Source organism: Bidens hawaiensis, unplaced genomic scaffold (assembly GCF_021521415.1).
Source record: "Bidens hawaiensis isolate Kalapana, Puna unplaced genomic scaffold, B.hawaiensis_p1.1 tig00003654_1, whole genome shotgun sequence".
NCBI classification, from domain to species: domain Eukaryota; kingdom Viridiplantae; phylum Streptophyta; class Magnoliopsida; order Asterales; family Asteraceae; genus Bidens; species Bidens hawaiensis.
In genome coordinates, this window is record NW_027491210.1 from 1,972,177 (window position 1) to 1,998,033 (window position 25,857).

At 36.9% G+C, this 25,857-nt stretch overlaps 1 protein-coding gene across 1 annotated transcript; it reads right to left on the reverse strand.

The window, feature by feature from the left end:
• Positions 1 to 1,572: 1,572 nt before the first annotated feature.
• Positions 1,573 to 23,438, reverse strand: LOC143624131 (CRM-domain containing factor CFM2, chloroplastic-like). The gene is made up of 14 exons (XM_077094862.1): positions 22,707 to 23,438; positions 22,046 to 22,508; positions 20,933 to 21,063; positions 11,063 to 11,371; positions 10,290 to 10,446; positions 4,660 to 4,952; positions 3,978 to 4,037; positions 3,824 to 3,877; positions 3,646 to 3,741; positions 2,863 to 3,039; positions 2,557 to 2,749; positions 2,297 to 2,427; positions 1,990 to 2,210; positions 1,573 to 1,618 (listed from the first exon to the last, which is right to left on the reverse strand). Exons 1-13 carry the CDS (start codon positions 23,436 to 23,438, stop codon positions 1,995 to 1,997), a joined length of 3,012 nt encoding a protein of 1,003 aa, XP_076950977.1. The 3' UTR covers positions 1,573 to 1,618; positions 1,990 to 1,994.
• Between the last annotated feature and the right edge of the window lie 2,419 nt (positions 23,439 to 25,857).

A 25,857-nucleotide genomic window follows, 5' to 3' on the forward strand; every position in this document is an offset into this window, starting at 1 on the left:
TTAAAGGGACAAGTTATTCTACAAAGAGGGGTAAAAATGAGAAAGATTTCTAGTTAAAAAAAAACCTCAAAAAATATAATGAAAAGTTAATAAAATAAATTATAACTTAAATTTAATAATAAAATGAAAAATATAAAAACACAAAAATGTTTCCACCGTCTTCCTCGATCCAAGGAAAAAGAAAACTTGAAAAAGACACAATGTTAAGAAAAAAAAAACATCGTTGTGTCTTTCTATTTATCATTGTGTTTTGTATTTATTTTCGCCATTCATTTTGTCTTTTTTCCTTGACAACGTGTCTTTTTTTTCTTGATAGTGTGTTATATCACTCAACATTGTGTTATATTTTGTTCGCACTATGTTAAATTTCACGACCTATTGTCTTTTTTTATTTATCGTTGTGTTGTTTGTTCATTTTCGGCATTTTCTTTTTTCTCGACATTGTGTCTTTTCGTCGGATTTTTTTTAAGGTGAATGACGTGGGAACGTTTTGGTTTTTTAATTTTTTCGTTTTTTATTTATATTTTGAGTTATGATTTTTTTATTATTTTTTTTGAATTTTTTTGTTGAGAAGTTATTTATGTGGCTACAAATTCATCTCACACTTCTTATTTTAGTCTCCCTTTGTATTTTAACTTTACCCAAATCTAAATACGTGGGCTATATTTATATATAATAAAAATGAACCTACATATTTAGTATTTTAGTTTGTTCACCTTTTAAATAGAACAATACGACTAAATACGAAAGGTTAAAATTTGTATATTTGTATTTTTGTTATTTACATAAAATCTGCACATTTTAAATTTTAGCTTCTTAAATGTAAGTAGACTGGTGTTATTTGTAAGTACATTCAAATTATGTGTCTATTTGAGTTAAGTTACATAGTCAGTTTATGCAGCGAGCCAAACTACCAAAAGAAAATACACCATAATAATATAAATGGATTAACCTAATAAATGTTTTTATGTAAGGAGTTGAAGTGCATGTTCCTTTGCAGTTTAAGTTGATGTTTAAAAACACCTATTGTTGTTGAATCAAACCAATTGCAGCAAGAGTTGTAATTTCTTGATACGTTATAATCATTTTAAAACCATAAAACTTAAATTGTTATATTACCCGTTCCTTAAATCATTATCGGGAGTGAGCTTGGAAAAGCATGCAGTGGCACTCAGTCCTTTCTGAGAAACAAGAAGGCAATAATCTTAACTAGCCATTAAAAATACCACTAGATCGCAACAGTAAACTAAAAATCTAACTTCAAAATATAAATTTTCAATTGATGTGAAGGATGTTGGATACCTTTCTTTCATGGGAACACAAGGGCAATTCCAAAAGCCTTGTGTTGGAAAGACTTTCTATTGCTGCATTTTAAAAGTTGAAAGACTTCTTAGGAAATACTCCTTTCACAACCATTTTTGTTTTACACTCATTCTATACAAAGAACCTCACATTTGTATACTTTTATAGAATTTTAATTTGTAGCGATTTGTTGTTAACTTTGCATGCTTTATGTAGTAGTGCTAATTTGTTTCCCGAGGGCTCAATAGATTGAGTTTCAATCAAAGGCGATATAACATCATCGATAGCCAAGCTAAACAAACTGAAAGCCACAAACCTGCATCACATGAAGAATAAAACAGTTAGTTTGGGTTACCTTTAGCCTCAAACGGGTCAATTTTAGAAAGGTAATAGCTACAAGGAAAATGGGTCGATGGGCCAAACAGGTTGAACGCCATCAGAAGTGTAGCCAGCTTTGCTTATGTGACGTTTTATTATTGGTTAGTTTCTGATGTCTATTTTATAAATGCTACAAGTCAATTGCCTATTATACAAGAAAAAAAAAAGACTGGGTTAAAATGCCTATTTTTGTGATTTTTCCATTTAAAATGGGCAAAAAGTGTGTTTTTTATCTGGTTCCGACTATACTATGTTGATATGTAGAAAAACAGAAACGCCAAAACAAGAGAGACAAAAGTCAACTAATACCGTGTTTAGCCTTGGGCTTTGTAATCCTGCAATCCACATTCGATTCTAATTGCTGAAATGAGTTCTGGAGAGATAGTTGGATTAATAATATCTTCTTGGTCATTCGGTTTGGCTTTCCCATTATTATTCTGGTTAGAATTATGTGCAGTAGTAGCCCCCCAACCCCTGTACAGAATGACTTTATTTGGTTCTTGAGAGACCAAAATAGCACCTGTTGCTTCCTGTGAAAGTAAAACAAAAGGTCCAGTTTTAGTCATTGAGTCAGTTGCTGGTTTATATGATTATAAAATCCAGTTATAATGCAAACCTCTAACTTTGAAACCAATTCTTGAGCCGAAGTCCCTTTAGCTCGGCCTTTAATATTCACAATAGCGAGAGGGTGTTTTTGGAAATGGGTTTTGATTGTTTTAGCTACCCCGCTAACAATATTGCTTCTACCTGTGGAATATAATAGTGAAATTACTAATTAGCGCTAAAATCATATTTAATACACTAGTTATGACAACTCAAAAGGTTTGAGCGGTCAACCCAGCCCGATATTAAAAGGTTAGCACACGTGTAGCTTACCGACAGCTAGAACAGGACGTTTTTTCATCTTTAAGGCTTGCTTTCTCAAAAGCAGTCTTTCTTTATTGGAAAGAAGAACTGATCTGCGTGGTTTCCCGTTTGACTCATTGACTGGAGGTTCTTTAATGGGTGAAAATGGCACCTCACTCCTTGCGACAGGGTCACAAAGCTCAGTGCTTGGTGTTTCTTCAAGCTGAAATATACATAGTTCATTAAAAAAAAAAAAAAAAAAAAAAAAGATAATAATAATAATGGAACACTGATAACTAAACAAGCCTTTGATTGACACTGATAAGTTAAGTTTACCTTGAAAGCAATCGGAGAAACTGTGTTTTGTGTGTTTAGTTTCTCACTACCGTTTGCTTCTTCCACCAATAAGATTGAAGCATTTGAATTAGCTTCTGTGAACTCACTTTCATCGGTTGGATGTTGTTGAGATGCTTCTAAACTATCATTTTTATTTGAAAAATCTAAAATACCTCCCTGAACATTGCAAATAAGTAACACAAATTTAATTAACACAAATTTAATTAACACTATAACAGAAAAGGATACATTTTGAGCAGGTCAAACATGCCTATGATATTAGTCCTTTCTATGTGATAAAATTCTTGTTACTAACGCAATTTAGGAGGTTGTAAATGCTTGATAGACTTATTTAGCTGTTTTAATATAATATTCTTTAGATATTATCCAGTTTTACCTAAAACTAATAAAATATAACACAAACTAGCCCATTTTATATAAGTGGGTTAAAATTGCTAGAGTGAAGTTCGATTTCCGTCCCTGTGGTTTAGCCTTTTAACTAGTTCAGTCCAAAACAAAACCCTTACCCTTGGAGTTATTATGGTTTCATTTTTTTTAACCCTTCGCATCCATAACATTAAATCTCTGTCAGAATTGCTCTGTTTTCATAAAATGATAAAAATACCTTGGTCTATTAGATTCTTTTGGACATAACTAGTAATAATGCTAACCACAACCAATATAGTTAATTGAAAAAACAAGATATCATTGGAGTAAATAAACTTTGTAATCATATTAAAGCGTTTACTATATAAAGAATGGACAAAAGTGAATACTCCTCACCTGCCCGTTATCCGGATCTGTATGATTTGATTTATAAACTTCAAGATCAGATTCAGATTCCATATATTCAGTTGATGGCAATGTAATCTCCTGTTCCTGCATCAATTATAATGTCATACTTTAAATGTTACCAAAATTGCAGAATGTAAAATATAAAAATGCCAACATGGACACTCACCAACTGAATATTCTGATCTTTTTCACCGTGCATATTTATTTCCTCACTTTTGGCCTGGTTCAAGACAAATTGAGTGTTATTGTTTTAAATTTTCAAGTCAAAGAGACCAAGTCAACCATATCAATTGACTAATGTCAGGCATTAAAAGACTCACCAACTTAAGCTTTAATTCTTCAACATCTTTTCCAAGTTTCAATACATGAAGTTTCAAAGACTGCATCATAAAGGTAACAAAAATTAACAAAGCAAGATATAATTAGTGTGAAATCAACTTAATGTAAAAATCACATCAATTCGTGGTTGTTTATGTTCGTTTGTTAACAGCATAAACGAACAGTCTACGAACGAACATAACTGAACATAGATGAACAAACATAACTGAGCCAAAACTAGTTGAAAGTAATGTGAAAAACAATGTGTATGACATAAAAAGTTATAAAAGCTAGACTAGGTTGTAGCGGGCCAAAAAACTTTAAAATAAATATATTAATGAACGTAAAATAACCAATGTAAAGAACGTAAAGAACATAAACGATCTATTTTAAGCGAACAAACGCAAACAAACGCAAACAAACGTTCACAACATAAATGAACAAACGAGACGGAGAAATGTGCTCATGTTCGTTCGTTTAACTAAATGAACATAGACGAACTTCACGCAAAACGGTTCACGGAGTGTTCACTAAACGTTCGGTCCATCTGCTGGCCTAATTGGGAGAGAGACTCTCTATATTATAAAAGGATTTGACTAACTTAGCAAAGTTCTTCCATTTTACATTAATACATATGAAATTTATGAGTTACGTGATCATAATAAAAGTTTAGTTTCTAATTACCTCTCGGCGTTGTGCTTCAATATGGCGTTTCAATGCTTCTTTTTTATTAAGGAGTGTTTGTGGCCTCAAGCTAGCAGGTCTTCTGTAGTTTTTGCCACGATAAACAATAATCGCATGACCTTTACGCATACGTTCTACCGCCACTAATATTCCACCACTTTCTGCTTCTAATGTTCTTGCTATTGCATGAACCTCATCAATGCTTGATTCACCACATAATATCTTCACAAGCTCTCTATATTTCCAATGAAGATGCATATTTTCAACAGTCCCATCAAAAACTCCACGTCTTCCTGAAAACGAGAAGTTGGGATTATTTGAAATTTATTAACTAACGTGTTAACTTTTGAGTTACAAAAACCATCTAATAATAATGAAAATACTCAAAAGCATTGAATAAAAATGATATATAGTGCTGTACGCATTAAAAAAGAGACTTTGTGTCGAATTGAATATTTGACCCATGACCTGTTTGAGATCAAACACAACCCAAATCGACCTGTTCACAAGTAAACAGGTCGAAGTTGCAACATCTACAGGGTTCGACAATGATCCTTCCGCAGGTTCACCTACGAAAACCTTGTTACGACTAGGCTAAAGATTAGAGTGTTGACTTGTAACCCAACAGAATAATTGTTCTCAATTATGTTGTTCCGTTTTAAACTATTTTTGAGGGGCAATTTCATATATACCCCTACAAAGTTGAAAAATATCATATATACCCATTCAAATAAAAATATCATATATGCCCTTAACAAAGTAGTTAAGATATCAAATAACCCAAAACTTTAATAACTCATGTATGCCCATAATCCCATATTTAACTTCACAAAGATTTTATCTACCCAAATTTAGCTCAAATACTTTTTTACGCCTAATGATTCACCTATTCTATTAACAACATCACAAACAAACCCTTCAACCATTTTTCAGAGTTTGATTTTTCAAAGCCTTTCACCTTCTCTCTATCTTGATTTGGATTCTCAAACTTGGTTTCCATCACACACATCGGGGAAATAAAGTACAAGTTGTTATGCGTGTGGAGAATAAGTGAAACCATACGCCGGTTGTCCACCGTGTCACCGCCGTACCGCCACCAGTCTCCGGCAACCTTGTATTTGTCACCACCACAGTCAACCGTCAATCCCTCAGTTTAACGTGTTCAATCTAAGTGAGGGAAGCTTCTGGAAACCCTAACGGTGTTCTGCTTTAAGTCCACATTGGTTTCAATACTGAAACCCTAACGGTGTTCTGCTGTTGTGTTTTGGGGTTTTCAAATCTGAAACCCTAACGGTGTTCTTGGTTCAATACTGATCGATTTGCTTCTCGTCGATCTTGTTATTGTTGAAGGTCACAACAGTTGAAGAAGGAATCGTTCTTGGCTGCGGGATTTTCTGATAGTTTGTAACCCTAAGTGAAGGTTACAACTATCCTATCATTACTGCAATTACTTGGTGAGATCGTTCCTTACTATTTTTTATCTTCTGCAATTACTTGGTGAGATCGTTCGTTACTGTAATTAAATAATAAGGATATTATTAAATAAGGATATTATTATTAAAAGTATTACTATTGTTATTTTTATATTATTATTACTACGTGATCCGGATCTTTGGAGTTTATTTTCATTTTAAGATCTCTTGACTATTATTGTTATTGCTACACACTATTATTATTATTATTATTAGTTTTTGTTACTATTATTATTATTATTATTATTGATTTAGTGTTCTATTGCCTGTGTTTGTGTGACTAGTTGCAACCATAGAGCGTAGGAACCATGACTATTACTTGAGACCATGTCCTGAAACGAGGGGTGTAGGAAAGAGTAAAGATAGGGAGCGTATATTGCGTTTGGCTTCTTGGAATGTAGGAACATTAAATGGTAAGTTGCTAGAATTGGTAGATGTGCTTAAAAGACGTAGGGTTCAGATAGCATGCCTCCAGGAGACTAAGTGGAAAGGACATAGAGGGGCTGAGTGTAATGGGTATAAGTTGTGGTACTCGGGGTCTGATGGAGCTAGGAATGGAGTGGGGTTTCTAGTGGCTAAGGAAATACACACTAGTGTGGTGGAGGTGATAAGACATAATGACAGGATTATGGTGTTGAAATTAGTACTAGGAGAGGAAGTAGTGGCAGTAGTCTCCGCCTACGCGCCTCATGTAGGCCTAGGGGATCAGGAAAAGAGAGAATTTTGGGATTGCCTAGACGCAGTGGTAGGGGGCATACCTAGGGGGGAGAGGATTTGCATAGGAGGTGATTTTAATGGACACATTGGTAAGGCTAACGATGGTTTTCAAGCCGTACACGGGGGTTTCGGTTTTGGTGATAGGAATGAGACCGGAACAGATCTTCTAGAGTTTGCGGTGGCACATGACCTAGGTATTATAAATTCTTATTTTAGGAAACAAGATTCTCATTTAATCACTTTTAGCAGTGGCGGACGCGACACGCAAATTGACTACCTTTTGATGAGGCAAGGAGACCGACGTTGGTGGAAGGACTGCAAAGTCATACCTGGGGAGGCAGTTGTGACTCAACATCGACTACTAGTGACAGATATAGCCTTCAGAAATAAGCTGACTGTTCGAGAGAAGAAAGGTACACCGAGAATTCGATGGGGAAATTTGAAGGACGAAAATCTCCTACTGTTTAAGGATAAACTCATACTGCATACGCGGGCTCGACTAAATGGGGACTCAACTCATATATGGGAAGCTATGGAGACAAAGATCATCCAAGTAGCAAAGGAGACTCTCGGGATCACAACAGGAAAGACAAGTGGGCATAAGGAGTCTTGGTGGTGGAATGACGCAGTGCAAGACAAGATAAGGGACAAACAAGGATGTTTTAGGGAGCTAATGAGGTGCACGAATGAGGAGGAGCGAGTGGAATTGAGGGACAACTACAAAACGGCCAAGATAGAGGCGAAGAAGGCAGTGGCGGAAGCAAAGAAAGCGGCCTTTAAACGGATGTATGAAAGTCTACAAACAAAAGAGGGGGAACAAGCTATGTTTAAGATTGCCAAAGCCAGGGAGCGTAGAAGGCAAGATCTAGGACCGGTGAAGTTCATAAAGGATACAGATGGGCATGTACTGGTCAAGGAACAGGACATCAAGCTAAGATGGCAAACCTACTTCCACAATCTTTTTAACAATGGGAGAGCTTACCAAGAAGAACATGACAACACAAACTTTCAACGACAACAATCGAATAACTGCTACTGCCGACGGATCACACGAGAAGAGGTGAAGGATGCACTGAGGAGGATGGGAAGGTCTAAGGCGGTTGGCCCAGACAACATACCCATCGAGGTGTGGAAGTGTCTGGGAGAGGAAGGAGTCATGTGGTTAACTACTCTGTTCAATAGTATTCTCAAATCAGGTAAGATGCCAGACCAGTGGAGGAGCAGCGTTGTAGTTCCTATCTATAAGAACAAAGGAGACGCCCAATGTTGTGGTAACTACCGAGGAATCAAACTACTAAGTCATACTATGAAGCTATGGGAAAGAGTGATTGAGGTTAGACTTAGACGAGAAACTCAGGTTACGGTCAACCAATTTGGCTTCATGCCGGGGCGTTCCACCACAGAGGCAATACACCTTATAAGAAGATTAATGGAAAAGTATAGGGAGAAGAAGCGTGATCTACATATGGTGTTTATTGACCTAGAAAAGGCCTACGACAGTGTGCCACGACAGGTGCTCTAGGAGTGCTTGGAGGGTAGAAGAGTGCCCAGGAAATACATAGAGATAATTATGGATATGTATACCAGGAGTGAAACAAGTGTCCGTGCGCCAGTGGGGGATACTGATTTCTTTCCTGTAGAAGTAGGTCTTCACCAGGGGTCAGCGTTGAGCCCGTTTCTCTTTGCAGTAGTCTTGGATGAGCTGTCAAAGTCGATTCAGGGGACTCTCCCGTGGTGCATGATGTTCGCAGACGATATTGTGTTACTTGCTGAGAAAAAACAAGATCTAAACATGAGGCTTGAGGAGTGGCGAACAACCTTAGAGACAAAAGGTTTAAAGATTAGCCGATCTAAGACGGAGTACCTCCACTGTGGTTTTGGTGGGATAAACGACAATGAAGACGCACAGATCACAATTGAAGGGCAGGTGGTCCCGCAGGTAACGAAGTTCAAGTATTTAGGATCTTTTGTACAGAGCGATGGAGAATTAGACAGTGATGTGACCCACCGAGTTCAGGTAGGATGGTGTAGATGGAAAGCAGCCACAGGTATATTGTGCGACAAGAGTTTCCCGACTAAACTAAAGGGAAAATTCTATAGGGTGGCAGTTAGACCTGCAATGCTATATGGAACAGATTGTTGGGCCATCAAGAAGGCACAAGTGCGGAAGATGGAGGTAGCAGAAATGAGAATGCTACGTTGGATGTGTGGGCACACAAGGCTAGACCGAATAAGAAACGTTGTGTTTCGCGTGAGATTAGGGGTGGCGAACATATCAGACAAGATAAGAGAGTGAAGATTGAGATGGTTTGGACATGTAAAGAGAAGACTGACGACGAATCCTGTTAGATCCGTAGACAACATTACTATAGAGGGGAGGAGGGGTAGAGGACTACCGAAATTGACTTGGGATGAGAGGATTAGACATGATTTGATAGACCTAAACCTCTCTGAGGACATGGTTGAGGATAGGAATTCGTGGAGAAGTAGAATTAAAGTTAAGGATTTTTAGAGAGAATTGAATACCTTAGGGCTTAGACTTAACTTATTTAGGTCACATACCATAATGGTATTTCCCTTACATATATTATTATTATTATTATTATTATTATTATTATTATTATAATTATTATTAGCTTTTATATAGCTGTTAAACTGTGATCTTATTATTAATATTATTATTAATATTATTATAATTAGTAGTAGTTTTTATATAGCTGTTAAACTTTGATTTCCTTTATTTTGCTTCATACACATGTACCTAGAGCCGAGGGTCTCTCTGGAAGCCACCTCTTTATTCCTTTGGATAGAGGTACGGTGTGCCTACATCCCACCCTCCCCAGACCCTACTTTTAGCTTTGCTGTCGGTGGGATTTTACTGGGTATGATTGATTGATTGACTTTTTTACGCCTAATTTTAATTCGATTGTTCAATTATCTGCCGTCGAGAGAACAAATGAGGACAGACGACGAATCAGTTCGATTGCTTATCGCTGTTGTCGACCAATATACAAATAGATAATGTGGTTTAATCAGATATAACAGAAAGGGGTAGAATGGTCATTAAGTAAAATTCACTAAAGTTGGGTACATATGATATTTTTTAGTATTGGTTGGGTACATTCAATTATCTGCTGTCGAGAGAGCAAAAGAAGACAGACGACAAATCAGTTCGATTGCTTATCGTTGTTGTCAATCAATATACAAATAGATAATGTGGTTTAATCAAATATAACAAAAAGGGGTAGAATGGTCATTAAGTAAAATTCGCTAAAGTTGGGTATATATGATATTTTTAGTATTGGTTTGGTACATATAAAACTTTCAAGCTTGCAAGGGTATAATGGTATATATTTAATTAATCCTTTTTTATTTGACCCGTTTGAGAAATAAAACAAAAAACAACTGAAGCCAACCCATTAACAAGAAACTGAGACTTACCTAACAGTAAAAAAGGCCCCATTTTCAAGCCGACTTTTCTCAACATGTAGCGTTCTTCTTCAGTGATACCTTCTTTATCTGCTTCAGTTTGTTGCTTGGTTTCTTGCTTCTCCAGATCATCTAGAAGCTTCTCTGCCCGTTCTTTGTTTGCCAGTGCCTATCATTATCGACTTCAAATATACCATATGGTGGCAAATTGAGTGGATTATATTACAGGTCAAAGTAGGTCAATAGGCCCGTAAATGAACAAACATGAATAAGTCTCATTTGTTCATTTATGTTCGTAAATGTTCGTTTACGTTTATTTGTGTCTGTTAGTTTACATTTTTTTAAGTCCGTTCGTTAATATATTCATTGAAATTTTTTATTACAATTTAGTCTGGTTTTTAGAACTTTTTAGGCCCAACACATTGCTGCTCACATTTATTTTAATTGATTTTAGCTCAATTATGTTTGTTTATTTATGTTTGTGAACTGTTTGTTTATATAGTTAATGAACGAGCATTAACGAACAAGAACACAAACACATTCGTCTTCTTAACAAACGAACACAAACAAACAAGACCCCCAACAACACTCTTTAGTCATTTATTATAATTTTATATATAAGTAATATGATTACAATACAATCAAAATAAAAATCCTTCTGTGAATAGAAATATTTAAGAGGTTGTAATCATTTGAATACCATTTGGCCAACTTTCGACCCATTCAAAATATCTGACCCATTTTAGATAAATGGGTCCAATATCAGAAAACAATTAAATGCCTACCTGGGACAATTTGTTGCTCGTTTTTTTAATAACCGCTTCACGAGACCTTTGTTTCCTTTGCTCAATGGCAATTTCTAGTTTCTGATCTCTAATTCCATCCATTTCAGTAGCGGATGGATTCTCAATTTCCTTCTCTTTATTTTCTTGCACATATGCTGAGCGGGCACTCTTCTTCCTTTCAAGTTCACCAACTCCACGGTCCCGTCTCTGTTCTATTGCAGAAGAAACGGTAGCTGGCAAGAAATCTTTACCTCTATATAGAACAATATATTCCTTATCGCGAGTAAGTAATGTTCCTCCCGTTAACCACTGAAATCATTACTTTTTGTAAGACATAAAAGTAATGTTGACAAAAATTATAAAAATACTGTTGAAATTCAAAGGTTGATCAGTGAGTTACATTATTAATATATAGTATATTCCAAGAGTTCAGTACTACACATTTTTCTTTGAATTTTATAAAAAGAACCAACAATCTTTCAACAAAGAAACAAGAAATATAAGATAGTGAAAAATGGGTTTGACTTTAATCTTGTATAAAAACATCAAGCTTATTTAAGTTATTCAAAGATCTTATGAGTGAGGGCTTCCCCTATAGGTGAAAATGTTAGGTATCGAAGCACACACACACGAACAGAAATCAAAGGACAAAGAAACACGAGAGATTTACGTGGTTAGGTTACAGCGTGTAACCTACGTCCACGGGGGCAACTAGGGTTTATTATTGAGTGATAATAGATTGCAAGTACAAGAGATATATTTATAGTCTAGCTAATTAGGGTTTAACCCTTTGCTAATCTTGTTGAACAAGAAACTAACAAACTGGGCTTGAGCTATTAGGGCTGGCCAGGCCCGTCTCTACCTCTCCTCTAACTTTTGACTAACCCGTCGATAGGCTGATGGGCTGGGCTGAAGACGACACATCTCCAACAATCTCCCACTTGGTGTCTTCGGACCTCGAACTGCACCATCTCTTCTGTACTTTTGTAAAATGAAGAATTCCCCGTATCTTCAGTTTTTCCTAGTTACCCCATTCTCCTCAACTATTCCTGGAGACCAGCTGAAGCTATGCACCTTATCCAGCACCACAGACTTGGTTAACATATCTGCTGGATTCTTAGCATCTGGGAGATTCTTCAAACTGATTGTTCCATCTCTAATCAATTCCCTCACAAAGTGATACTTTCTCCCAATGTGCTTCGTCTTGCTATGATAGACAGGATTCTTAGCAAGCTTCACTGCACTCTCGTTGTCACAATACAACGAGAGTAATCAAGCTGATATTTTCCTAATTCTTCATGAAAAGTCTTCAACCAAACTAGTTCTTTGCTTGCTTCTGCAATAGCCATATACTCGGCCTCTGTTGTTGATAGAGCCACACTTTTCTGAAGTCTTGAAGTCCAGCTCACTGTTGTGCCTCCCACTGTAAAAACATACCCTATAGTGCTTTTGTATGTCTCTCTGCAACCTCCCAAATCTGCATCAGTATAACCTCTGAGCATAGTATCTTTACCCTTAAAACACAACCCCATCTTTTGGGTACCCTTCAAGTTCAAGTATCTGAGTATCTACTTGACAGCTTCCCAATGTTCTTTACCAGGATTTGACATAAATCGACTGACTACCCCAACAGCATGAGCTATATCTGGTCGAGTGCACACCATAGCATACATGAGACTCACACTTTTCTGAAGTCTTGAAGTCCAGCTCACTGCGGTGCCTCCCACTGTAATAACATACACTGCAGTGCTTTTGTATGTCTCTCTGCAACCTCCCAAATCTGCAACAGTATAACCTCTGAGCATAGTATCTTTACCCTTAAAACACAACCCCATCTTTTGGGTACCCTTCAAGTATCTGAGTATCCACTTGACAGCTTCCTAATGTTCTTTACCAGGATTTGACATAAATCGACTGACTACCCCAACAGCATGAGCTATATCTAGTCGAGTGCACACCATAGCATACATGAGACTCCCAACTGCTGATGCATAAGGAACCTTAGCCATCTCTGATTTTTCTTCTTCAGACTTTGGCGATTGTTGTTTGGTAAGCTTCAAGTGACTTCCTAATGGAGTATTTCTAGTCTTAGTCTTCTCATCATTCATCTTGAATTTCTCTTAACACTTTCCTTATGTACTTATCCTGAGATAGTGTTAGTGAACCAACTTTTCTGTTTCGGGTAATACTCATCCCGAGTATCTGCTTGGCTGCACCTAAATCCTTCATCTCGAATTCTTTAGACATTTGTTTCTTCAACTTGCTAATCTCATTCATGTCAGACCCTGTTATCAGCATATCATCATATCATCTACATACAGAAGTAGAATGATGTAGGAATTTTTGAAATTCTTTAAATAGCAATAGTGGTCAGTTTCACAACTCTTGAAACCTATTCTCTCCATGAAGTCATCAAACTTCAAGTACCACTGTCTCGATGCTTGTTTCAAACCATACAAGTTCTTCTTCAGTTTACAAACCCAATTTTCTTTACCTTTTACTTGAAAACCCTCTCGTTGTTTCATGTAGATGTCTTTATCAAGATCTCCATGTAAGAAAGCTGTCTTCACATCTAGTTGCTCTAAATGTAAGTTCTATGCTGCAACGATACCAAGAACCACCCTAATAGTAGTCATCTTCACAACTGGAGAGAAGATTCACCGTAATTGACCCCCTCTTTCTGTTGAAACCCTTTAACCACTAAACGAGCTTTATACCTCTTGGCTTTATCGTTTTCATCTTTGATCCTGTACACCCACTTATTCTGTAGAGCTTTCTTGTCTTGCGGAAGTTTGACAAGAACCCAAGTCTTGTTCTTGTCTAAAGAGCCCATTTCTTCTTTCATTGCTTGCTCCCACTGGAACGATTCTTTTACCTTAATTGCCTCAGAGTAGCAATCAGGCTCACCATTATCAGTTAAAAGAAGATAATTAACTGACAGACTTGTACGACCGGGATTGAACCTGTCCGGCTGTTTAGTAGCTCTGGTGGATCTCCTGACCCACTTGTCAGGTTGTTGTGGCTGTTGTGGAGGCTGATCTTCTTCAGACTCTGAACTCCGACTATCTGAAGACCCCATTGGTTCTTCAACTCCACCGTCATTATTATCAAACTCGGGATCTGAATCATCTTCAGGACCTGCTATAGATTCTGTAACTGGTTCTTTTATCTGACTTGTGGTTTCGAACTCAACCTCTTCGGTCTGAACCTCTGATGATAGCAATATCACCGGTAACGAATAGAAATTGAAATCGAAACTAAAACGGATAGTTCAACGACTGATTTCGGATACAGATTCACCACCGAAAATAAACCGTCGGGCTACGATCCTTAACCGAAGATACAGATTCACCACTTCGGATAACAAATCGTGTCTAAGATCACCACTCGAGATGCCAAAATCGAGCTAGCATAGACGAATCAATTTTACTCAAAATCTATTGAGAAAAATTAACCACAAGAGTTTTCAACATAAATCATCTCCACCTTCATTCCTTAGAGTTTGATTACATAGACAATAATGAAAATAAACTACCCACATTCCTACCATTTAGGAAATAAACTGACTACTACATGCTAACTAAATAAAAATGAAACAAACAAAAACTAAATTAAAATAATAAAATAAACAACTTGGAGATAAACGTGGGCAGAATGTGATGCATGAATTTATCCCTTAGCCACTTTCATGGGTATCCAAATGGGTAGTTGAACCGACCCGGTTGACCCGCATAAACGAACTGGTCTCACTTGTAAATATAGGCGTGTTTTCTTCGTCCCTAACATCTAGTGGCTCGTCGCCCATGAGGTTGCTATCATCCTCCCTGTCTTCAACAAAGTTTGTCCTCAAACTTGAGTTGGCAATTTTAAGTTCAGAAGCATATTTACTATTAATGCCTATATCGAAGTTTGTATTTAAAATACCATGCTCAACTTTATATTGAATTTTCTTCCCCTAGACTCTAACCTACTCTAACCTGAATAAGTTTATTATCATGTTGAAGCTCTTGTACAGAGGGCATGACAAGCATGGTAGTAGCTTGGGTTTGATTTGTAGGCATCATCGGTAATAGAGTTATCTTTCTACCATCCTTAACAAAAGAGTAAGTATTTTTGTACCCATCATGAACAACCCTTCTATCAAACAACCAAGGACGACCGAGTAACACGTGACATGCATCCATTGGAATAACATCGCACCATATCTCGTCCTTGTATCCCTTTCCAATAGATAATGACAGTAAAACACGAGTTGCAACACATATACCTTTTCCTTGATTTAGCCAATGGATGTCATGAGGAGAAGGATGTGGCTTGGTTGATAAACCCAGTTTGGAGATCATAGTTTGGGATGCAACGTTGGTGCAGTTCCCGCCATCAATAATCAGTGAACAGACCTTGTCTCGAATGGTGCAGCGGGTACGGAACAAGGCATCACGCTGCAAGTTGTCATGGTGAACAGCGGTTCCGTTAAGAGCGCGATGTAGCACCAAACAATCTCCTACATCTAGACCTAATACCACCTCTTCTTTTTCATGTTGTTCATTCGGTTCTGCATCAAATTTAGGCCCGGTCACAGATTCATATTCTGCTAGAGTAATCACCCGACTGTTTGGGCACTCCGATGCAATGTGTCCCAAACCCTGACATCTAAAACGTCTTGGAGCTTTGGACGATGTTGAAACGGGTTCAGAATTTTTCACCGGATTTTTAGCAGGAAATGAGGACGAATTTTGGGGTACCGTAGCGGGGTTTCGGTTTGCTTCATACTTTCCTTTAGCCATCTGTTGGAGATCGACTTTGTGAGTCATCAAGGTAAGCTCTGCCAATGTTGAGTAAGGATGTAGTTCGACCACATTAGCAATTCGACGCTCCAATCCTCCTATATAACGAACAAGGGTTTGCGGATCATCTTCGTTCAAGCCACATTTCATAATAAGGTACTCGAAATCTTGCGAGTATTCTACCGCTGACCGACTCCCTTGTTTAAGTGCATGAAGCTTTGAAAAATTCTCTTGCACATAAAATGTTGGCATAAACTTCTGCTTCAAGAGCTTCTTCATTTTCGTCCAAGTTCTAACTTTATCTTTTCCTTGTTCCCTTTTGAAACAAACGTTATCCCACCAGGTAGAAGCATATTTCCGAAGCTTTAGCGCAATGAGTTTGACCTTCTTTTCATCGGCTGTATGCTTGTAATCAAAGACCCGTTCCACGGTGCGCAACCCGTCGATAAATGCATCGGGATCGAGCCTGCCATCATACTCTGGAATATCAACTTTAATGTCACTAAAATATTGGCTTCCGCGCAGATGACGACCATACGGGTTATACTCGTTTATGGAGTCGTTATCGGTATCATCACCATTGTCATCTTATGGTCGGTATCGAGGAGGAGTTCGTGCCCTACCCTGCTGTCGTTGCATAGCTAGGGATAGTTCACGAAATTGATCTTGCAATTCCCGTAGTTGTTGTTCAACAGACCCGTTTTCGAATGCCATGGCTAAAAATATAAATTGCTGAAATTGGTAACAGTTGTGAATTTGGAATCAGGTTTTAACGAAGAATCAAGAGCGTGTTCGGCTCTGATACCAAATGATAGCAATATCACCGGTAACGAATAGAAATTGAAATCGAAACCAAAACGGATAGTTCAACGACTGATTTCGGATACAGATTCACCACCGAAAACAAACTGTCGAGCTACGATCCTTAACCGAAGATACAGATTCACCACTCCGGATAACAAATCGTGTCTAAGATCACCACTCGAGATGCCAAAATCGAGCTAACATAGACGAATCAATTTTACTCAAAATCTATTGAGAAAAATTAACCACAAGAGTTTTCAACATAAATCATCTCCACCTTCATTCCTTAGAGTTTGATTACATAGACAATAATGAAAATAAACTACCCACGTTCCTACAATTTAGGAAATAAACTGACTACTACATGCTAACTAACTAAATAAAAATGAAACAAACAAAAACTAAATTAAAATAATAAAATAAACTTGGATAAACGTGGACAGAATGATGCATGAATTTATCCCTTAGCCACTTTCATGGGTATCCAAATGGGTAGTTGAACCGACCCGGTTGACCCGCATAAACGAACTGGTCTCACTTGTAAATATAGGCGTGTTTTCTTCGTCCCTAACAGCTAGTGGCTCGTCGCCCATGAGGTTGCTATCATCTGAGTTGACTGACTTTCTGTCTTTGTACAGCTCTGCTTCATTGAATTCGGCGTGCTTGCTTCTGACTACCTTTCTGCTTTCAAAATCCCAAAGCCTATAGCCCATCTTTTCTGACCCGAAACCAATGAGTGTGTACTTCGCTTTAGCATCTAACTTGTCACCTTCTGGATTAATGTCATAAGCACTGCACCCGAAAATTTTTAGGTGATCATACTTTACAGCTTTACCCTTCCATTCTTCTTGAGGAATCTTGAATCCCAACGGTACTGAGGGCCCACGGTTGATAAGATAAGCTGCAGTGTTAACTGCATCAGCCCAGAACATCTTTGGGAGCCCTACATTCAATCTCATACTTCTAGCTCTCTCACATAATGTTCTGTTCATCCTCTCTGCAACCCCATTTTGTTGCGGAGTTCCTGGAACTGTATTTATCATCTTGATCCCTCTTTCAGCACAATAATCAATAAATTCTTTGCTGATGTATTCTCCTCCGTTGTCGGACTTTAAGCACTTAACCTTCAAATCGGTTTCAAGTTCAACAGCAGATTTCCATTTCTTAAAAATACCAAAAACTTCAGATTTATGTTTAAGAAAGTAAACCCATACCTTGCGTGTTGAATCATCGATGAAGGTAACATAGTAGCGAGATCCTCCAATTGAAGCGACCGATGTCGGTCCATATACATCTGAGTGAACAAGCTCTAATTTATGAGCTTTTGGTGCTCTACCTGTCTTTGCAAAAGTTGCATTCTTTTTCTTGCTAAAGACGCACGGTTCACAAAACTCAGAATCGACCCTCTTCAACTCTTGAAGCTTTCCCCTGGCGACAAGCATTTTCAACCCCTTTTCACTCATGTGACCGAGTCGTTGATGCCATAACTTTGATTGACTCAGCCCACTAGTCACTACATTAACCCCTTCATCTGGTACTTCAACCATATATAAAGTACCTCTTTTCATACCTCTAGCAATCTCCATACTGCCTTTCACTACTTTCCATTGTCCTCTATCAAAAGTGACATCATATCCCTCATCATCAAGCTTACCAATGGATATCAACATCTTCCTTAAACCTGGAATGACCCGAACATCTTTAAAGGTCCAAGTGGTTCCAATGGAGTCTTTAAGTCTATGTCTCCCATTCCTGTTATATCAAGACACTGATTATTAGCCAAACGAACTTTACCAAAATTACCTGTTCGTAGTTTCTTCATCATCTTCGTGCTAGAAATAGCATGAAAAGATGCTCCAGAATCCATAATCCAGTCTTCAACAGGATTCTCGACACAACATATAAGCGCATCATCTGAATCATCTGATGCTGATGTGGCAGCGTTCACCTCTTTCTTTTCTTTAGGTGGGTTGGTGCATTGACTTCTGAAGTGCCCATTTTCTTCACAATTCCAGCAAACTATGTCTTTCCTTGGTTTTGCTAATCTCGACTTACTTCTTCGTTTAGACTTTGATCTTCCTCTGTTTCCTCCCCTACTACTGTTTCTTCCTCTACCCTCTGTACTGAGTAACGAACTTGTCTCTCCAATGCTTCTTCTTCTCGAATCCTCACTTAGTATCAAATCATGAACCTTACTGAACGTGAGAGCTTCAGATCCAACTGACCCGGTAACTGCAGTTATTGTTCCTGACCAGCTGTCAGGTAATGAGGATAAAAGTAGGCATGCTTGTAGTTCATCATCTAACTTGAAATTAACGGAAGACAAAAGAGACAAGTGAGAATTAAACAGGTTAATATGAACAGTAACTGAACTTCCCTCTTTCATGCGTGTGTTAACTAACTCCCGTATTAGGAACACTTTATTGGCAGCAGATGGCTTCTTGTACATGTTTGACAACGCTTCCATAATCCCACGATGTGGTTTGTTCTAGGATGTTGTATGCAACATTCATAGATAGAGTAAGCCGGATTGTTGACATAGCCTTCTTGTCAAGTGTTGTCCAAGCTGGTGTTATTGGTGTAGGAGTCCCTAGAGCCGAATCCAAATCCTTTTGAACTAGCAAATCCGTGATTTGCATCTTCCACCATCTAAAATTATGCCCATCAAATACCACAATTCTGATCTTCCCGTCTTCAGCCATTACTTCTGTTTCTGGACTGAACAGAACCAACAATAGCAACAGTTGAGAACCTGATCAGCAGCAGCGTTCGGTGGGTCAGGGATGACTGTGGTCAACTGCAACAGATCTGGGTTGTCTTCCATCAAAACCCTAGCAGTTGGCTAGGATCGGTTTTGGATGGGTTACGGCTGGGTTGGTGTTCTTCGATAATCAAGAGACGAGCCTGGCTTAGATACCAGTTGTTAGGTATCGAAGCACACACACACACGAACAGAAATCAAAGGACAAAGAAACACGAGAGATTTACGTGGTTCGGTTACAGCGTGTAACCTATGGGCAACTAGGGTTTATTATTGAGTGATAATAGATTGCAAGTACAAGAGATATATTTATAGTCTAGCTAATTAAGGTTTAACCCTTTGCTAATCTTGTTGAACAAGAAACTAACAAACTGGGCTTGAGCTATTAGGGCTGGCCAGGCCCGTCTCTGCCTCTCCTCTAACTTTTGACTAACCCATCAATGGGCTGAAGACAACACATCTCCAACAGAAAAATCAGTGGCATGACAAGTTGGTAGCGGGCCAAAACCGTTAAATTCTTTGGCGGGTCAAAACGAACAGCCATATTTTGGTTTTTTGTTTTCATAAGTAATTAATATACGAAATATGATTACAAAAACTGTTATTAAAAATACAAGTCCCTTTTTTGGATAGAATATTTAGGAGATTGTAGTGGTGTGCCTAAAACCGGAAAAAACTGTCCCGTAACTGAAAAAATACAACCCAAACAAAAACCAATGGTTTGGTTTTATGTTTTCGTGAAACCGAACCTAATTTATGGATTTCATTTCCAATTATAAATTGTGAGTAATTTATAAGAATTTAATATATAGTGTTACCCACTAAATCATAACTAATAAAAAAATAATTAGTAACAAAGTTTAGGCCCAAATTTATTAATTTTGGCAAAAAAAAAAAAAAAAAAAAAAATTGGCCGAAAAAATTTGAGCCCAAATGGTTAAACCGAACTGGACCAAACCCAAACCAAAAACCCAAGACCGAACGCTTTTCTAAAACTCAAACACCGACCCATGCACACCCCTAGATTGTACAGACTTGAGAGTCAATTAAGGACGAGTTTGACAGTGTTCAACCCTATTGACTCATTTCTTTTTAGTTTTTCTTAATCTTACCAGTTTAACTTGTTGGTACTAAATATAACCCAATAGACCCCGTTTTCACATAAACAGGTTAAACTGCAACATTTAGCTTCACCCATAGAAATACTTCTGATATCAAATTAATGTACCAAAAGCATTGAGTCATCATCATCGTACTCAGTAAATCCCACCAATAGCAGAGCTATTATAGGGTCTGAGGGGTAAGATGTAGACAACCTTACATCTACCCCATAAGAATAGAGAGGCTGCTTCCAGTGAGACCCCCGATATCAAGTTAATGTACCAAAAGCATTGAGTATTTAACATAAATTTGAAAGCCTTACAAGGTTAGTGTGATATAAGTATGTTAACTCTGGTCCAGTAAAAACAGTAATGCAGCAATTTGGAATCAACTTTATGTAACTCAAACTTGTATGCTGACCTTTAATTCTTCAGCCATGAGGTCACTGTTAGTATTCTGTACTCCTTTCTTAACAGCAATCTTTGCAATCTCACATTTCTCCCAAAGCTTTAATATGGCTGCAGCTAACCCTTGTAGTTTCCTATTTCTACCTGATAAAAAATGTCAAAAAGAAAATGAAAATTGAAAATGACAAATGGTAATGCCGGCAATACTTTCCTTTCTTCTTTATTTCAACAATAACAAGACATCATATATGATTACAAATAACTTTTTTTAAGAAAAGTGTTTTTAAATTAAACAAATTAAGAGTTTGTAAACACTTGCTATGACATCAGGAGTGTGCATGAAATCGCAAAAGCACGTCCAAACAAAAAACCTAACATAACCGAATATATGAATTTTTTTAATTAATTTTGAACTTTAAGTAATTTATAAGATTTAATAAATATTGTTACCCAAATATTTTAGCCTAAATGAACCAATTAACTATTAAGTAACAAAATAATCTAGTCCCAAAGTTATAGGGCAAATTCAGTATTTTTGCACCTTTTTACAGCCTTTTCAACTTCAGATGGTAAAACCGAAACCAAACAGAACCCAAACCGATAACCAAAAAAACCAAAACCATATTTCGGTTTTTGGTTCGCTTTTGAGACCAAAAGCCGACCTATGCATTGCCATGGACAGCTTTTGGTTCCCCTTCTAACTAGTTTATTATAAGTTTTACCCATTTGATCTGTTATCAGAAAGTATAACTGAAACTAGAAGTGAAAATTTTGACCCGTTTATTTATGAACAGCTCGAATTAGGTCATGATATCTTCTAACAGGTCAGTCAGGTTGAATAGTAAAATCAGCTAAAATTAAAACGGGTCAAATGAGTCGAACAAGTCCAATGAATCAAAAACACCTGAAATGTAATTTTAATGCAAACAACCTCTCAAACGATACATTAAGAAATTATATTATTATTGTAATATATAGTTTTAGCATATAATACTTTAACACACTAAGGATTCAATAAAACTGAAACTTGTACAAAAAAGTGTTTTAGGTCAACCTGGCCTAAAACAAAATGACACATGTAACTAACTATATGACATAACAGAATTATAATCCAAGAATCACTTACCTAAAGCAAAATGACACGGTAACGGTCTCCCAAGTCTTCTTAAAACAGTCATCTCATCATTTGTTAATTTTGGTTTAACTCCAAAAGGAAGGAGCCGAAACGGCTTCCTGTAACCAGGAACAACTGCAGGCAAAAGATCAGCATCAACTGGTAACGGTTCATAACCATACCAATCAGTGAACCGTGGTCCCAGTCCATCTAAAAGCTGGTCAGCTTCTTCTGCAAGTTGGGCCTCACCTGGAAGCTGAAACCGCACCCTGGTTCTCGAACCCACACCTTGAATCAAAGGTGGTTCAGTTGGCTCCGAGCCAACAGAATCAACAGATGGACTCATAGAGTCATCAACAGACGCATCATTTGGTTTATGTTTGTTAATAAAGAAATAAGGATACTTGTAGTCATCTCCTCTGTATAATATTATTATACTTCCGGCTCTCCAAACAACCAGTCCACCGGTTTTTCTCTGTCAAAAATGTTACAAAATCATATAAGAACGTATAACTTGTTACATTGAAATGTAATTTTACACACATTATATATCGTAATGTATATAAGATCACAGTTTTTAGTATTGAGCCCACATGCACATTTGGTAACTATTCAGTAAAGACTACCAAGTCAATTGAATTACCGAATAAAAAACACATATTAGTCATCAAACCTCAAGCAAATCATGAGTTCTCTTCATGTTCAATCTGCACAAATCCTCACAGACAACCTTCACAAGCTCAGTCCTCCTCCACCTCTCATGAATCCCATTGACAATCCCCTCAGTAATCCCGGCTTTCCCGATCTTAAGCCTCGTCTTGATGGCAATGCCCAAGGTTCTCAATCTCCTTAACTCGGGCGGTGGCAGCTTCAACTCCGCCATTGTCGGCACCTTATCAGTCTCCGCGGTTTTCCTCTTAAGCTTTTCCTCTTTCTTCTCCTTCCAAACCTCTCGTCGGAGGTCATGATACCTTCGTATGGCAGTCCCGGAGCCAGGGTCGGGGACGGGATTCTCAGGCGTGGTCCAGCTCGGGTCAAGCGTGTGGCCGACGCGGTGCTTGGGTAATCGGTTAGGTAAGGGAACGAATATTTCACCAGCGGTTAGGGTTTGTTGTGGTGGTGAAGGTGAAGGTGAAGGTTGTTGGTTACTGGAACAGGTGTCTTCAACGTAACCTAAGCTGCGAAGCTTATCGGCGATACGTCGAATAGCGGATTGCGGTAGGGTATTGGTATCGGCGGAGGCACGGAGGTGAAACGAATAACGGCGGCGGTTGTTGTACGGAGTTTGTGGGAGTGGAAGGAGGAGATTAGAGGGATGGAATGATAATAATAATAATAATAACAAGGGTTTGGGGGTTAGGGCTTTGAAAGAAGGTGAAGGTGAGGGTTGTTGAAGAAGCAACATTTGGGGATTGTGGTGTAATTAGTTGGAATTGATTCAGTTATTGTTGTTTGAATTTGCACACAGATTATTGTTTGTTGGATTGTGTTCGTCCGGATTTGGCGCCAAGTGGAAGAAAGAAGATAAAGTACCCTGCCTGCCTGCCTGCCTGCCTGCCTGGAGTTACTTTTGAATTGAATTGAAGAAGGTAAGCATCAACGGTTGCTGGTTTATCCTCTTTACATGAACAAATAAATATCTTTCCTTTTTCATTTTCTTTATACAATATAAATATAATATTATTATAAATTTTCATCTTCTAATCTTAATACAAATAAAAATTAATAAATGTAAAACAATTATCCTCTCTAATTATTATCTATATTAAATAGAGGATTTTTTCCTCCTCACATACCTACTATTTATTTTACCATTTAATATTTTAATATTTTATTAATAATTATAAATATTAAATCACTAATCAAAATTTCATAAATAAAAATAATGATTTTTATTTTCTTTAATTTTTTTTCAACTTAACAAACTATATTTTTAAACACAAAACTTTGGCAAGTGTCGGCTTTATATGTTTTACTTGCGGGTTAAACGATTTTCTTATTTTATATATTTCGTCTTTACAATTGCCGAAACTTTTTTCATAATTTAAAATATCCATCGTCGCACGGTTTTATATCCGCGTTTCAATGTTTGATACATCGCATTTAAAATAATTTTGTTGGCTTTCTAATATATGTTTACGATAACACTAATACTAACCGAATTTGTATGGGTCCGCAGCTATAATGTATCTACTTTTTTGGTTTTACATATGATAATTTGTGATATTTTGGCATTGACAAGTTTATTTCTTTTGTTTAGTTTCAATGTCGTAACTTGATACAGACTGACTTTGCGTCGACTTGCATCGAGTTTATGATTTAACGTTTTTACTTATGTTTTTTTTTCGATTTAACGGTTCCGCTGCGAAGCACAGGGTCCTAAAAACTAGTTATTATTAATACTGGAGTACACTGTTTCTTTCAAAAACACATCATTTTTCCAATTAACACGGTGATAAGAGATTGAACATGTGAGTCCTCATCAACATACATATCTATCGACAGATGAACTATTAACTAATAATTATCCTCTCTTTTATTCATTGCATAAGAATGAGAGTACTCATCTAGCTCCTTACTTATTATTTTCAATTAAAATAAATAATTTTTTTAAAATAATTAATAACAAAAACACATAAACAATCTTAAAATAAAAAAAGAAAGAAAGATTTAAACAATGTATAAAAAGTAACCAATACACCAATATTTAATAAACAACTATTTTTAATTTTTATACTATTATATTTATATAAATAATCTCCATATTCATGACTAGTTTTTATAACGGTTGTTTTAATAACAAAAACTCATAAATAATCTTAGAATAAAAAAAGAAAGAAAGATTTAAACAATATATATAAAGTAACCAATACATCAATATTTAATAAACAACTATTTTTAATTGTTATACTATTATATTTATATAAATTATCTCCATATTCATAATGACTAGTTTTTATAACGATTGTTTTAAAAAACAACTATAAAACTACTCATATTTGCTTTCATCTTTACTTTTAAACGTTTGTTTTCACTTTGTACTCATGGCAAATCGACTAAACAACGTTTTCTCCATTCTGAAAACTCCCTTATAAGACGTACCAGAGGAACCCAAAGCGCGCTGGCTGTTGAAAATCTTATCCTCCTATTGAAGATCCAATCCCCCAATAGAAAGAGGAGTTTGCCCTGTGTGACGAAGTACTACCCAAATAAAAATACGTGTCAGAGGATCCATGGGCATTCGATGATGATGTCAATGAAGACACTTAATCATTGGCAAAACCACGACCTGTGGGTAAACGAGGGAAATACAGACTCAATGACGATGTTAATGAACTTTAAAACAGTCGGATTTCAAATTCAATTAAAAAACATTTTAAACAAGGAACTTTGAAATAGTTCATAAATCAAAACCCGAACGGATAAACACCTTAGAGCATTCCCAACCTATTCTTCATCATCATTTCTATAATTATACTAAAAACACTACATATATCTCTCATGTTTAATTAAATAATATTTTTTATACTTTTATCATTATAGTTTTCTCAATTCTCTACTCACAACTAATTCAACAAATATTAATAAATAAATTGGGGCAAACAAAAGTTTGTCCATTTACAAAAAATCACTATATTTCTCTCTCACCCTATAATTTACACTCGCAATCACTCATAACCCTCACTCTGTAATTTGCAAACTCCTTTCACATAGTTTTAGTGGATAGGATGAGAATGCTCTTATATCACATTATTAAGAGCATTCTCAACCTATCCCTCATCATCATCTTTATAATTACACTAAAAGACACTACCTTTCTTTCT